This window comes from Mobula hypostoma, chromosome 10, assembly GCF_963921235.1.
Source record: "Mobula hypostoma chromosome 10, sMobHyp1.1, whole genome shotgun sequence".
Taxonomy (NCBI): Eukaryota; Metazoa; Chordata; class Chondrichthyes; order Myliobatiformes; family Myliobatidae; genus Mobula; species Mobula hypostoma.
Window position 1 is genome coordinate 16,281,192 of NC_086106.1, and position 12,633 is coordinate 16,293,824.

General features: G+C 52.3%; 1 protein-coding gene across 1 annotated transcript; it reads left to right on the forward strand.

The window, feature by feature from the left end:
• Positions 1-3,815: 3,815 nt before the first annotated feature.
• LOC134352671 (purine nucleoside phosphorylase-like) lies at positions 3,816-9,731 on the forward strand. The gene is made up of 6 exons (XM_063060048.1): positions 3,816-3,966; positions 4,695-4,864; positions 5,068-5,171; positions 5,457-5,632; positions 5,874-6,064; positions 8,305-9,731. The coding sequence occupies exons 1-6, from the start codon at positions 3,944-3,946 to the stop codon at positions 8,520-8,522; spliced, it is 882 nt and encodes a 293-aa protein (XP_062916118.1). The 5' UTR covers positions 3,816-3,943; the 3' UTR covers positions 8,523-9,731.
• Positions 9,732-12,633: the final 2,902 nt, after the last annotated feature.

The window sequence follows — 12,633 nt, forward strand, 5'->3', positions numbered from 1 at the left end:
AAGTACACAGTCATAAGTGAAGAGGGAGTAGAGTATGGGACTCAATACACAACCTTGTGGTGCACCAGTGTTCAGGATAGCAGTGGAGGACAGGTGAGGGCCCAGTCTCACTGCCTGCGAACGCTCTGACAAGAAATTCAGGACCCAGTTGCAGAGTGATGAGCTGAGGGCCTAGCTGGTGGAGTTTGGAGATGAGCCTGCTGGAGATGACAGTATTAAAAGCAGAGCTATAATCAACAAACGTATGTGCCTTTTCCCTGCACCTGTATCTGGAAGGTCCAACTGCGGGTGAGTCAGTATTTTGGCAAAAACTACACCATGAAGACGAAAGAACACTCCAGGCAACTCCGCAAAAAAGGTTATCGGAAAGCACAAGTCAGGAGATGGATACAAGAAAATTTCCAAGCCCTTGGAGGACAGTTAAGTCAATCATCAAGATATGGAAAGCTGTAAATCTGCCTGGAGCAGGCTGTCCTCAAAAACGGAGTGACCGTGCAAGGAGGGGACTAGTGAGGGAGTGGCTGAGACGGGAGAGACTGCGCATATAACAACTGTTGCCAGGGTGCCTCACCAGTCACAGCTTTAAGGGGGAGTGGCAAAGAGAAAGCCACTGTTGAAAAAAAAACGCTCCCATGAGATCTTGGCTAGATTCTGAGTCATCTGGAAGAAATTTCCGAGATCTGATGAAACCAAAATTGAGCATTTTTGGCCATCTGACTAAATGCTATGTTTGGCGTAAGCCAAACACCGCGCTCAATCAAAAACACACAATCCCTGCTGTGAAACATGGCGGTGGCTGCATCATGCTGTGGGGATGCTTCACTGCAGCAGGCCCTGGTAGGCTTGTGAAGGTAGAGGGTAAAATGAATGCAGAAAATACGGGGAGATCCTGGAGGAAAACCTTATGCAGACTGCAAGAGAACTGCGACTGGGGAGCAGATCTGTTTTCCAGCAAGACAATGACCCCAAGCATAAAGCCAAAGCTACACAGGCATGGCTTAAAAACAGCAAAGGTAATATCCTGGAGTGGCCAAATCAGAGTCCAGACCTCAATCCAATTGAGAATTTGTGGTTGAAAAGGTCTGTTCACTCACGATCCCCATGCAGTCTGACAGAGCTTGAGCAGTTTTATAAAGAAATAGGGAAAAATTGCAGTGTCCAGATGTGCAAAGCTGATAGAGACCTATCCACACAAACTCGAGGCTGTAATTACTGCCAAAGGTGCTTCTACTAAATACTGACCTGAAGGGGGTGAGTAATTAAGCAATCAATTATTTTGTGTTTAATAATTGTAATAAATTTGGACCAATTTGTAGAAACTTGTTCTCACTCTGACACGAGTCTTCTTCTGTTGATCAGTGTCAAAAAAGCCAATTTAAATTGACTGTGATTCAATGTTGTAAAACAATAAAACATGAAAACTTCTGGGGGGGGGGAGAGAGCGGGGTGAATACTTTTTATAGGATCTGTAGCTCCCTGATGTTGACTGGGTCACCCAATGTCAAGGGCAGAGAAATGGCAAATGGAGTTAAATCCGGGCGAGTGTGAGGTGTTGCCCTTTGGAAAGTGAAGTGTACAGGGACAGTACACGGTTAATGGTTGGACCCTAACAGTGTTGGTGTACAGAGAGACCTCACGGTCTAAGTCCACAGCCCTCTGAAAGTGGCCACATGGGTCTAGCAGGTGGTAAAGAAGGCCTATGGCATGTTTGTCTTTATTAGTGTAGGCATTTGAGTTCAAGAGTCAGAAAGTTATGTTCCAACTTCATAAAACTCTAGTCAGGCTGCTTCTGGAGTATTGCAAACAACAGGAATTCTGCAGATGCTGGAAATTCAAGCAACATACATCAAAGTTGCTGGTGAACGCAGCAGGCCAGGACTAGTCCTGACGAAGGGTCTCGGCCTGAAACGTCGACTGCGCCTCTTCCTATAGATGCTGCCTGGCCTGCTGCGTTCACCAGCAACTTTGATGTATGTTTCTGGAGTATTGCAATCAGTTCTGGCTGCTTCTGGAGTATTGCAATCAGTTCTGGTTGCACCATTACAGGAAGGGTGTTGGGGTCTTTGGGGGGGGTGCAGAAGAGGTTCACCAAGATGATGCTACAAGGAGAGGCTGGACAAATTGAGGGGAGGTCTGACAGACACAGATAGAGCATACAGTCAGTATCTTTTTTCCCCCAGTTGGGAACGTCCAGTACCGGTCAGCAAATATTTAAGGAGAGTGGTAAGTTCAAAGGCCAGGCAAGCTGTGACAGTGTGTTGTCAGTTCTGAGAGCTTCCAGTCAAAGGTCATTCCTGGAAAACACACTCTTCAATAGAGCAAACATTGCCGGGGTCAATATTTCCGAGTTCCTGAACTCACGGCCAGGGACGCAGTCCCACAAACTAAAAACATTGCTAACACCACAACAAATCAACACGGTGAGTGAGCAGCTTCCATCGAGTGAGTCCAAAGACGGGCAGCCTGATTTTCTATGAGAGAGAAGAGAGTGTTACTCAACTTTTAAATTCATTAAAAGTGGAACTCTCTCCAAGATTGACGTGAAGTACACCGCCTGCAACACACATCAAAGTTGCTGGTGAATGCAGCAGGCCAGGCACTGTACGAAGAGGTACAGTCGACGTTTCAGGCTGATACTCTTCGTCAGGACTAACTGAAGGAAGAGTTAATAAGAGATTTGAAAGTTGGAGGGGGAGGGGGAGATCCAAAATGATAGGAGAAGACAGGAGGGGGAGGGATGGAGCCAAGAGCTGGACAGGTGATAGGCAAAAGGGATATGAGAGGATCATGGGACAGGAGGTCCAGGGAGAAGGAAAAGGGGGAGTGGGGGGAAAAAACCCAGAGGATGGGCAAGGGGTATAGTGAGAGGGAGAAAAAGGAGAGTGAGAAAAAGAATGTGTGTATACAAATAAATAACGGATGGGGTACGAGGGGGAGGTGGGGCATTAGCGGAAGTTAGAGAAGTCAATGTTCATGCCATCAGGTTGGAGGCTACCCAGACGGAATATAAGGTGTTGTTCCTCCAACCTGAGTGTGGCTTCATCTTTACAGTAGAGGAGGCCGTGGATAGACATGTCAGAATGGGAATGGGATGTGGAATTAAAATGTGTGGCCACTCGGAGATCCTGCTTTCTCTGGCGGACAGAGCGTAGGTGTTCAGCAAAGCGGTCTCCCAGTCTGCGTCGGGTCTCGCCAATGTATAGAAGGCCACATCGGGAGCACTCACAGATGAAGTGTCGCCTCAGCAGTGAGTCAGCTGGGGTGATATACTGCGTCCGGTGCTCCCGTCGATTGCACCTCTTCCCGGAGATGCTGCCTGGCCTGCTGCGTTCACCAGCAACTTTGATGTGTGTTGCTTGAAATTCCAGCATCTGCAGAATTCCGCGTGTTTAAATCCACCGCCTGACCTGTTTTTATAAAATGTTAAATGGTCAGTTTGACATAGATTACCAACCCCAGATCAAACCCAAACCCATTAGGAGCAGCTGCGAGTAGGCGAGGGGAAGAGGGCGCACCAGGGGAGGGGTAGTGAGGAGGAGGCGCTGTGGGAGGGGAGTACTAAGGGGGAAGGGTGGAGGGCATATTTACTTTGGACAATGTCTTTAGATTACAACAAACCTACTATAAATCGCGCTGATGCAAGGACTTTATTTTAACTAGTTTCTGACTGCAATAAATTAATTTGTGACAAATAAATTATTTTATTTTAATCCCAGCCTCCCCTCTGATTGACATTCTCCGGGGGCAATCGGAGCGGAGCGTTCGCAGAAAATGAGGGGGGGGGAACTTGGCTGACGTCACACGTTTCCTTTACTACCAGACGTTACCCCTCCTCCGCCCCAGCCAATCAAAGGGCTGTAATGCTGTGATGTAGTTGGATGGGGGAGGATCCCCATTGATAAAAGCGGGCGGCGGAGGCGCAGGGATTCCCGACCAGGAAACGATGGCGCCCGGTGAGAGCAGTGGGTAAGATCTGGGCTCCAGAAATCCTCGTCTAGAAATAGTGATAATATTAATAATACAAACTGAAAAGCCGCTACGCTGTAGATAGGAGGGAGCCGGGACTGTGGGGGTCGGAGCGGATGCCTGTGATCTGTGACACGGATGCTGTCTGGGTTGGGTTGACAGGAGGCAGTGTGGACCGCATTGTGAGCTCTGAGTGCGTGTGCGCGGTGTGCTGGCGACCCTGGGGTGCCTCTACGTGTGTGTGTGTGTGCAGGTGCGCATGAGAGAGAATGGTGTGACCGTGTGCGTGTGCGTGTCTGTCTCACTCTACGTGAGTGGATGCGTTCCGGTTGATGGGAACCTGCTCGGCGCCGCGCCCCGACCCGACCCCCCCCCCCCCCAACGTCTCTCCCCGATCTCCGGCCTCCGGGCTCACTGCCCAGAGGGACCGCGGGGCGGAGGGCAGCTGCCGCAAATCCGCCCGCTTATCTCTAAACGGGACAGTGGTACATGATTCCACCACCCCCCGGGTGCCTTTACGTGAGTCACCGGCGGTGATGGCTCATTACGGGCACAGAGGGAGGCTGGTTTCTCGTCTGTGATTCACCCTGCCCGACTCCCCCGGGGGTGGGGGGGGGGGGATTTTTGCGCACTAATGGAACAGCACGCAAACTCCACGAGGGTGAACGCCGCTGCGGGCCGGGGTTGCCTGCTCAGGATGTAAGGTGGATGCCTGGTCTCTCCTGCAGATACACCTATGAGGAATACAAGGCTACAGCGGACTGGCTGCTGTCCCAGACGCAGCACCGGCCCACCATCGCCATCATCTGCGGCTCCGGCCTCGGGGCTCTCGCTGACACTCTGAAGGATCCGGTTAAACTCCAGTACTGTGATATCCCCAACTTCCCCACCACTTCGGGTAAGGTTCAACCCCCTCCCCCCACCCTGTCCCCCTCTCTTGCTCTCCCGATGCGTCCCCACTCATTCTCCGCCACTCCCGCTCCCCTTGCCGGTTGGTCTCACTCGGCCCCCGCCACATGCCTGCCCCCCTCGCATTCATGCCCGTCCCCCGTCTCCGTCCCCCTCATACATACACTGACCAACTCCCTCACTGTGTTCCAGTGGCTGGCCACGTGGGGCGGCTGGTGTTCGGGACCCTGAATGGGAAGGGTTGTGTCTGCATGCAAGGCCGATTCCACCTGTACGAGGGACACGCCGTCTGGAAGGTGAAGTGGGGGGTGAGGGCAATAAGGTTGGATTTGAGGAGGCTGAGGTCGGGGATCAAGGTTGGGGAAGTTCAAAGTCATTGGGTGAGTATGGGTGGGGGGATGTTGAGGGCCATGGGTCAGTGATTTGGAATGCTGCGCCTTGGGGTCAGATTTCATTGGTTGGGAGTTCTTCAGTGATGGTCAGGGTCCAGGGGTTGGCAAAGTTGGGGTCGGGCATTAAAGATGGTAGTCGGGCTGTGGGTGAGGGTTTAGAGTCCCATGGTGACATCCCTGTGCCCACAGACCACGTTCCCGATCCGGGTGTTCCAGCTGATTGGGGTGAAGACGCTGATCGTCACCAATGCCTCCGGGGGCCTGAACGCCGACTACAAGGTGGGCGACATCATGCTGGTGAAGGACCACATTAACCTGCCTGGCTTCGCGGGGGTCAACCCTCTGGTGGGACCCAACGAGGAGAGGTGAGTGGGGGGGGGGCGGGTGGTGCCTGATGAGTGGTCAGTGTGAGAACGGCTGGGTGGGTCAGCCTGAGTGAGGGAGGGGGGGTCAGGAGTCAGCTGGGGAGGGGAAGAGGGTCTGGGTGGGGGGGTGGTGAGGGCAATGGGGGCAACACATAGGCTAAAGGATCTACATCTGGATCCTGATAATCTGAATTCCTGCTTTCTCTCCACCCCCCCCCCGGGTCACACTCTTCCCCCCCAGGTTTGGCGAGCGCTTCCCCTGCATGTCGGATGCCTATGACAAGGAGTTGCGGAGTCTGGCTGCTGAGGTGTCCCGGGACCTGAACTCCTGCGGCATCCTCCGCGAAGGCATCTACTGCGCCCTGGGCGGCCCGTCGTACGAGACCATCGCGGAGTGCCGGATGCTGAGGGCGCTGGGAGCGGACGCCGTGGGTGGGTGCCTCTGTTTCTCTCTGGTTCAGCAGTGAGAGTGATCTGACCGAGGGGGGGGGAAGAGATGTGGTGGGGTTTGAACGTCAGAAGTGGTGGGATCACAGTGCACCACAGCACAGGCAGGCCATTCAGGCCATCTAGTCCATACTGGCCTAGTCCCATCTACCTGTACCTGGACCCTCTGTACCCCTCTCATCCAAAACTTCGTTACAATTGAACAAACCTCATTTTCATTGGCAACTCATTACGCACACACCCCTTCTGAGTGAAGAAGTTCCCCTCAGATTTCCCCTTAGATATTTCACCTTTCACCCCGAACCTGTGACCTCTAGTTCTAGTCTCACCCAACCTGAGGGTGATGCATGCAGGCAGACTATCTATATACCTCTCAATTTAGTTGCCTGGAATGCAGGAGAATGAGGGGAGGTCTCATAGAACTGGGGTTCCTAATCTTTGGCACTGAGGAGTCTGTGGACCCCTGATTGGGAATCTCTGATTTATGAAGGCCAAAAGTTCTCTTTATGACCCCATTACCTGTGACGCCACTTTCAAAGAATACTGAATGCATGCAAAGTCCTAATTTATTCAATCTTTCTCTATAAATCAGTTACTTCAGTCTCACCTACATCCTTGTAAAAGTTCTTCTGCATTCTTTCAATTGTATTTATATTTCCTGTAGGAGGGTGACCAAAATAATATTCTGTATTAGGTCTCGCTAATGTCTTGTACAATTTCGACATAACTTCCCATATCCTGTACTCAATTCATTAATTTATGAAGGCCAAAGTGCCAAAAGCTTTCTTTACGACCCTATCAACCTGTGATGACACGTTCAACAAATAATGGATCTGTATCCCCAGATCCCTCTGTTCCAGTGAGAGATAGAGGAGCCCCAGTTTCCAGTCTCGATTGGGTTAAAATAGGTGCCAATAGAAATGAGCTGTACACTAGTTTTTCTAACCAATGGGAGCAACTAGACCAGGGGCTCCCAGCCCTTTTTAATGGCATGGGCTGTTAACTTTAACTGAGGGAAGCCCTGAACTAGATGGAGCCTAACTCAGTGTCTGACCCTGGGAGTGTGTGATGGGACGGTGTGGAGGGAGATTCACTCTGTGTCTGACCTGGGGAGTGTGTGATGGGACGGTGTGGAGGGAGTTTCACTCTGTGTCTGACCTGGGGAGTGTGTGATGGGATGGTGTGGAGGGAGTTTCACTCTGTGTCTGACCCCGGGAGTGTGTGATGGGATGGTGTGGAGGGAGTTTCACTCTGTGTCTGACCCCGGGAGTGTGTGATGGGATGGTGTGGAGGGAGTTTCACTCTGTGTCTAACCCCGGGAGTGTGTGATGGGACGGTGTGGAGGGAGATTCACTCTGTGTCTGACCCCGGGAGTGTGTGATGGGACGGTGTGGAGGGAGTTTCACTCTGTCTGACCTCAGGAGTGTGTGATGGGATGGTGTGGAGGGAGATTCACTCTGTGTCTGACCCCGGGAGTGTGTGATGGGATGGTGTGGAGGGAGATTCACTCTGTGTCTGACTCCGGGAGTGTGTGATGGGATGGTGTGGAGGGAGTTTCACTCTGTGTCTGACCCCGGGTGTGTGTGATGGGATGGTGTGGAGGGAGTTTCACTCTGTGTCTGACCCCGGGAGTGTGTGATGGGATGGTGTGGAGGGAGATTCACTCTGTGTCTGACCCCGGGAGTGTGTGATGGGATGGTGTGGAGGGAGATTCACTCTGTGTCTGACTCCGGGAGTGTGTGATGGGACGGTGTGGAGGGAGATTCACTCTGTGTCTGACCCCGGGAGTGTGTGATGGGACGATGTGGAGGGAGTTTCACTCTGTCTGACCCCGGGAGTGTGTGATGGGACAGAGTGGAGGGAGCTTCACTCTGTGTCTGACCCCGGGAGTGTGTGATGGGACGGTGTGGAGGGAGATTCACTCTGTGTCTGACCCCGGGAGTGTGTGATGGGATGGTGTGGAGGGAGTTTCACTCTGTCTGACCCCGGGAGTGTGTGATGGGACAGAGTGGAGGGAGCTTCACTCTGTGTCTGACCCCAGGAGTGTGTGATGGGACGGTGTGGAGGGAGCTTCACTCTGTGTCCAACCCCAGGAGCGTGTGATGGGACAGTGTGGAGGGAGATTCACTCTGTGTCTGACCCCGGGAGTGTGTGATGGGACGGTGTGAAGGGAATATCATTGTGTCTGACCTGTTGTGGAATTTTACCCCCCCCCCCGCCCCCAGGAATGAGCACGACCCACGAAGTGATCACTGCCCGTCACTGCAAGCTGCGAGTCCTGGGGCTGTCGCTGGTCACCAACAAGGTGGTGATGGACTACGAGAGCAAGGAGCGGGCCAACCATGAGGAGGTCCTGCAGTCCAGCAAGCGCAGTGCTGAGCTCCTGGAGAAGCTGGTGACCCACATTGTGGCCCGGATGGACTGCAGTAGAAACACCTCCTGAGGGTCCTGTACTGGACTTGACCCTACCCTCCCTCCCTCCTTTCCTTTCAGCCCCCTCCCCCACATCCCTCCTTTTTACCTCAAGGCAATCTGCCCCAGCTCCAATAATTAAATGAGCTGATTCCCAACTTTAGGAGGAGCAGTTCATTCTCCACAGCTAACCACCTCTCACTCCATCTCCAGGCATCCCAGGAGCTAGGCCCTTCCCCCAGTGCGATGATGTCCGACTCCAACTGACCAATGGGCTCCCTCCCTGTCGCATGGAAAGGATCCAGTAGACCAATCAGAAGATCCCAAGGGTCCCATTTACCAATGGGCTGGCCAGTTAATTTGTGGAGTCCGGTTGACCAATGGGGAAGCCCCATGGTGCTGTGAAGGGTCCAGTACCCCAATGGGGAAGCCTTGTGATGCCAATTTACCACTGGGGTCTGTGGAGTTTGAGAGGAGGTTTGTGATTGGATGATTGAGTTGTGGGAAGCCCAATCCTATGCCTGTTTGCATTGACACGGTTTGCTTGTTAGAATTTCTGGGACCAAACTATAGTTTATAGTTATTTAGTCAGAGGTTTTTGTACAGTGTGCTGGTGAGGGGGAGAGAACTGTCCACCTTAATAATGGTTCACATCCAGGGTGGAGAGTTCCCTGCCCCTGCTTGCTCGCTCTCTTCCTGAGGGACGCCTGTCTACTAACTGGTGTCTCTCAGTCTCCCTCAGGGGGGAAGATCTGTGCACTGAACTCTTTATCTATATGTATTTGAAATTTATTTATTATGTTTAGTTCTGCTCAGTCTTTTGTACTGTACCGTGTATGTGGGTCCTCAGGTTGTGAAAGGACTATGACAAACCCCTCGTCGTTGTGGGGTTAGTCCCCGTAGCCTGGGCCAAGTGGGGAAATAACTTTGCTGACCTCTGCATTCACAATCCTTACCAGCAGCTTTGCCTCCCTGGCAGACTTGGTGTCCATTTTTTGTGTGTGTGGGTGGGGGGAGGGTGGAGTCATTGGTCTGGTGGCCACCACTGCTATGAGTGGGTGGGAGAGAGGAGGACAGGACCTGTGACTGTGTCTGGGTGAAGGGATACTTTCACCTGGGGGTGAAGTCTGCTTCAGGAAACAAAACTGGGAGTCCTCTCTAATTTATATTTAACGATGCTAACTTTCCTCCGTGCGACGCAAAGTCTGTAACTCGTCACAGAAGCAAAATAAAAGTTGGAAAGGTGGCTGTGTGTTTTAATGATAGGAGCTTGGGCTGGGGGGGGTCTTGGGTGGGGATTCGAATTCTCCCCCCTGTTGAGTCGAAGGTGGAGGATGGATTGTGGGGAGGGCGAGTGAGGAGATGGGGTCATCCTAACACAAGACATTCTGCAGATGCAGGAATTCCAGAGTACTTTCCTGTCCGTTACGCTGGCGTTTAGGGCAGCAATGAAGGTCCTCCATCTCTGTTGGCATTTGGGGCTTCCATCAGCTCAGCTTTCACCACTATCAGTCATGCGAGTTCTGGGTGGGGTCTTGGGAATACCATCACACTCAGATGTAGAAGGCTTCTTCATTGCTGTTTCTGTAACAGTGTTGTTTGACCAGTCAGGGTTGTTAGCCCTGAGCTGAGCCCCCGAACCTGGAGGACCGGTGGGCCACTCTTAGTCCGATCTCTACCCTTCGACCTTACCAAGAGCCAAAGCATAAAGCCCAGACTCTAGCCAACATCACTCTCCAGATCACTGAGGCACACAAGCCTCCAAACCCTACGCTGAGGTTGTGGTCCTCTTGGTGGGGAAATCCAGCATTACACTTGAAATGCTGGAGGAACTCAGTAAGCCAGGTTGCAAGTATAGAGAGGAATAAAGAGATAATGTTTCAGGATGTGACCCTCTATGATGCTCAAAACATCAGCTCGTTATTCCTCTCTGTTGATGCTGCCTGATTACTGAGTCCCTCCAGCATCTTGTGTATTACCCCGGGCAATCCTCTTTCTCCTCGTCACATCTGGTCTCCACATCCCTCCTGATCCTGATTATCCCCCACCTTCACTGGTCCTCTGTTGAAACGAGTCCCCGGAAGAAGCTGAGTCCTCTTCCAAATGCCCACGGCTGCCTGACGGAGAGCATTTGCACTGGTGGCATCGGAATGCACCGGCGGCTCGGTAAAACTCCGGCTAGGCCACGCTCCCTCTGAGAGGACCACAAAGTCGTCGTAGGGTTTGGAGGCTTGTGTACCTCAATGACCCGGAGAGCTACATTGGCTGGAGTCGGGGCTTCATGCTTTGGCTCTTGATAGGGTCACCCATGCCCAACAGGTCAAAGGGTAGAGGCTAGTGGTCCACCTCTAGGTTGGGGGGTTCAGCTCAGGGCTAACAACCCTGAATGGTCAAGCAAAATTGTTATGGAAACAGCAATAAAGAATCCTTCTACATCTTCGGGTGATGGTATTCCTGAATCTCCAAGGACTTGCGTGACTGACAGTAGTGAAAACGGAGAGGAAGCTACTGACATGATGAAGGAAGCCCTGAACAGCGCCAGAGATGGAGGACCTTCAGCGCTGCCCTAAACACCAGAGGCGTAACAGGCCGTAATGAAGTAGACCACATTTGGAATACAGTGTTCAGTTCTGGTGGCATCATTATAGGAGGGATGTGAAAGCTTTAGAGAGGGTGCAGAGGAAATTTATCAGGATACTGTCTGAATTAGTGAGCATGTCATATGAGGAAAGGTTGAGTAAGCTGGGGTTTTTCCTCTTTGGTGCGAATGAGGATGGGAGGTGATATGACAGAGTGGATAAGCAGTATATTTTTCCTGGAGTGGAAATGCTAACATGAGAGATGATGGGGGTATTAGAGTTTAGTTCTTTGTGTGGAGTTTCCTGCCAAGAGCAGTGATAGAGGCAGATACGTTAGCAACATGCAGGATGTGGGAGCAAACCAGGCCATTCAGCCCATCAGGGCTCTGACATTACATCATGGCTGATTTATTATCTTCTCTCCCCACCAAAAAAAAAACACTTCTCCCTGTAACCTTCGCCCTGACCAGTCCAGATCCGATCAGCCTCTGCTTTAAGAGACTTAGGCGCGTGGATGAAAGGGGGGCAGGGGGAATAGAGGGCGACGTGGGAGGGAAGGGTGAGGTCGACCCTCGAGCCTGCTTAACGGTCGTCAAAGCATTGTGGGCCAGAGGGCTGGTACTGGTGTCTGGGCCGCAGCAGGTAGCGGAAGCGGCCAGCTCTGTCACAAGCACATACTGCGGCAGCTTCGAGGACCTCTTCACCAGGTAGTGCCCCAGGAAGGTGGTAGCCACCACTGAGGACCTTTGCCAACTGGGCCATGCCCTCTTCTCACCGTTACCGTCAGTGAGAAGGTACAGGAGCCCGAAGCCACATACACTCAGAAATTCAGGAACAGCTTCTTCCCCTCTGCCATCAGCGTTAGGGACAGTCCTCGTTGTTCCTTTTCAGTTATTTATTTGGTTTTTTTTGTAACTGGGGGTAACTTTTGTGCCTTCTGTTACACTGCTGCAAAAACGAGAAGTTTCATGCTGACGTCAGTGGAAGGAAACCTGATTCTTCGGAGAGAGTGCAGGGGAGATTCCCTGGGAGGGAGGGCTTCAGTCACAAGGATAGACCTGGAGCACCGGGACGGTGGTGGTGGGGTGGGGGGGGGGGTCCTGATGAGGGTGTACAGGCTGGTGAGGTTCCGCGTGCTAGATCGTCATTGCAGGTGGGTAAGGGTCCGGTCCGGCAGCACCTGGAGTAAGGCGCTCGGTTCTGGTCACCTGGTCGTAGGGAAAGATGTGGCGGTCCCGGAGAGGGGGCAGAAGGGGCTCACCAGGTTGCTGCCTGGATTAGAGGGCACGAGAAGAGGTTGGGTAAACTTGGGTTGTTTTTCCTGGAGTGGCAGAGTGAAAGGAGACCTGATGGCCGTTAGGAGAGGCACGGATGGTGTAGACAGCCAGTATCGTTATCCCCCAGGGTAGTAATGTCTCATACCAGAGGGTATGCACTTAAGGTGAAAGGGAGATGTGTGGGGCAGTTCCTTTTTACACTTCTTGGAATATTCTGCCGAGAGTGATGGAGGAAGTAGATACCACAGAGGAGTTTAAGAAGCTGTTAGACACGTCCAGGAAGAAG

Bases quoted from the DNA above. Each gene is read 5' to 3' on its own strand.
- LOC134352671 (XM_063060048.1), top strand. From the start codon at position 3,944: ATGGCGCCCGGTGAGAGCAGTGG. The intron at 3,967-4,694 runs GTAAGATCTGGG...TCTCTCCTGCAG, and splicing joins GCGCCCGGTGAGAGCAGTGG to ATACACCTATGAGGAATACA. The intron at 6,065-8,304 runs GTGGGTGCCTCT...CCCCGCCCCCAG, and splicing joins GCTGGGAGCGGACGCCGTGG to GAATGAGCACGACCCACGAA.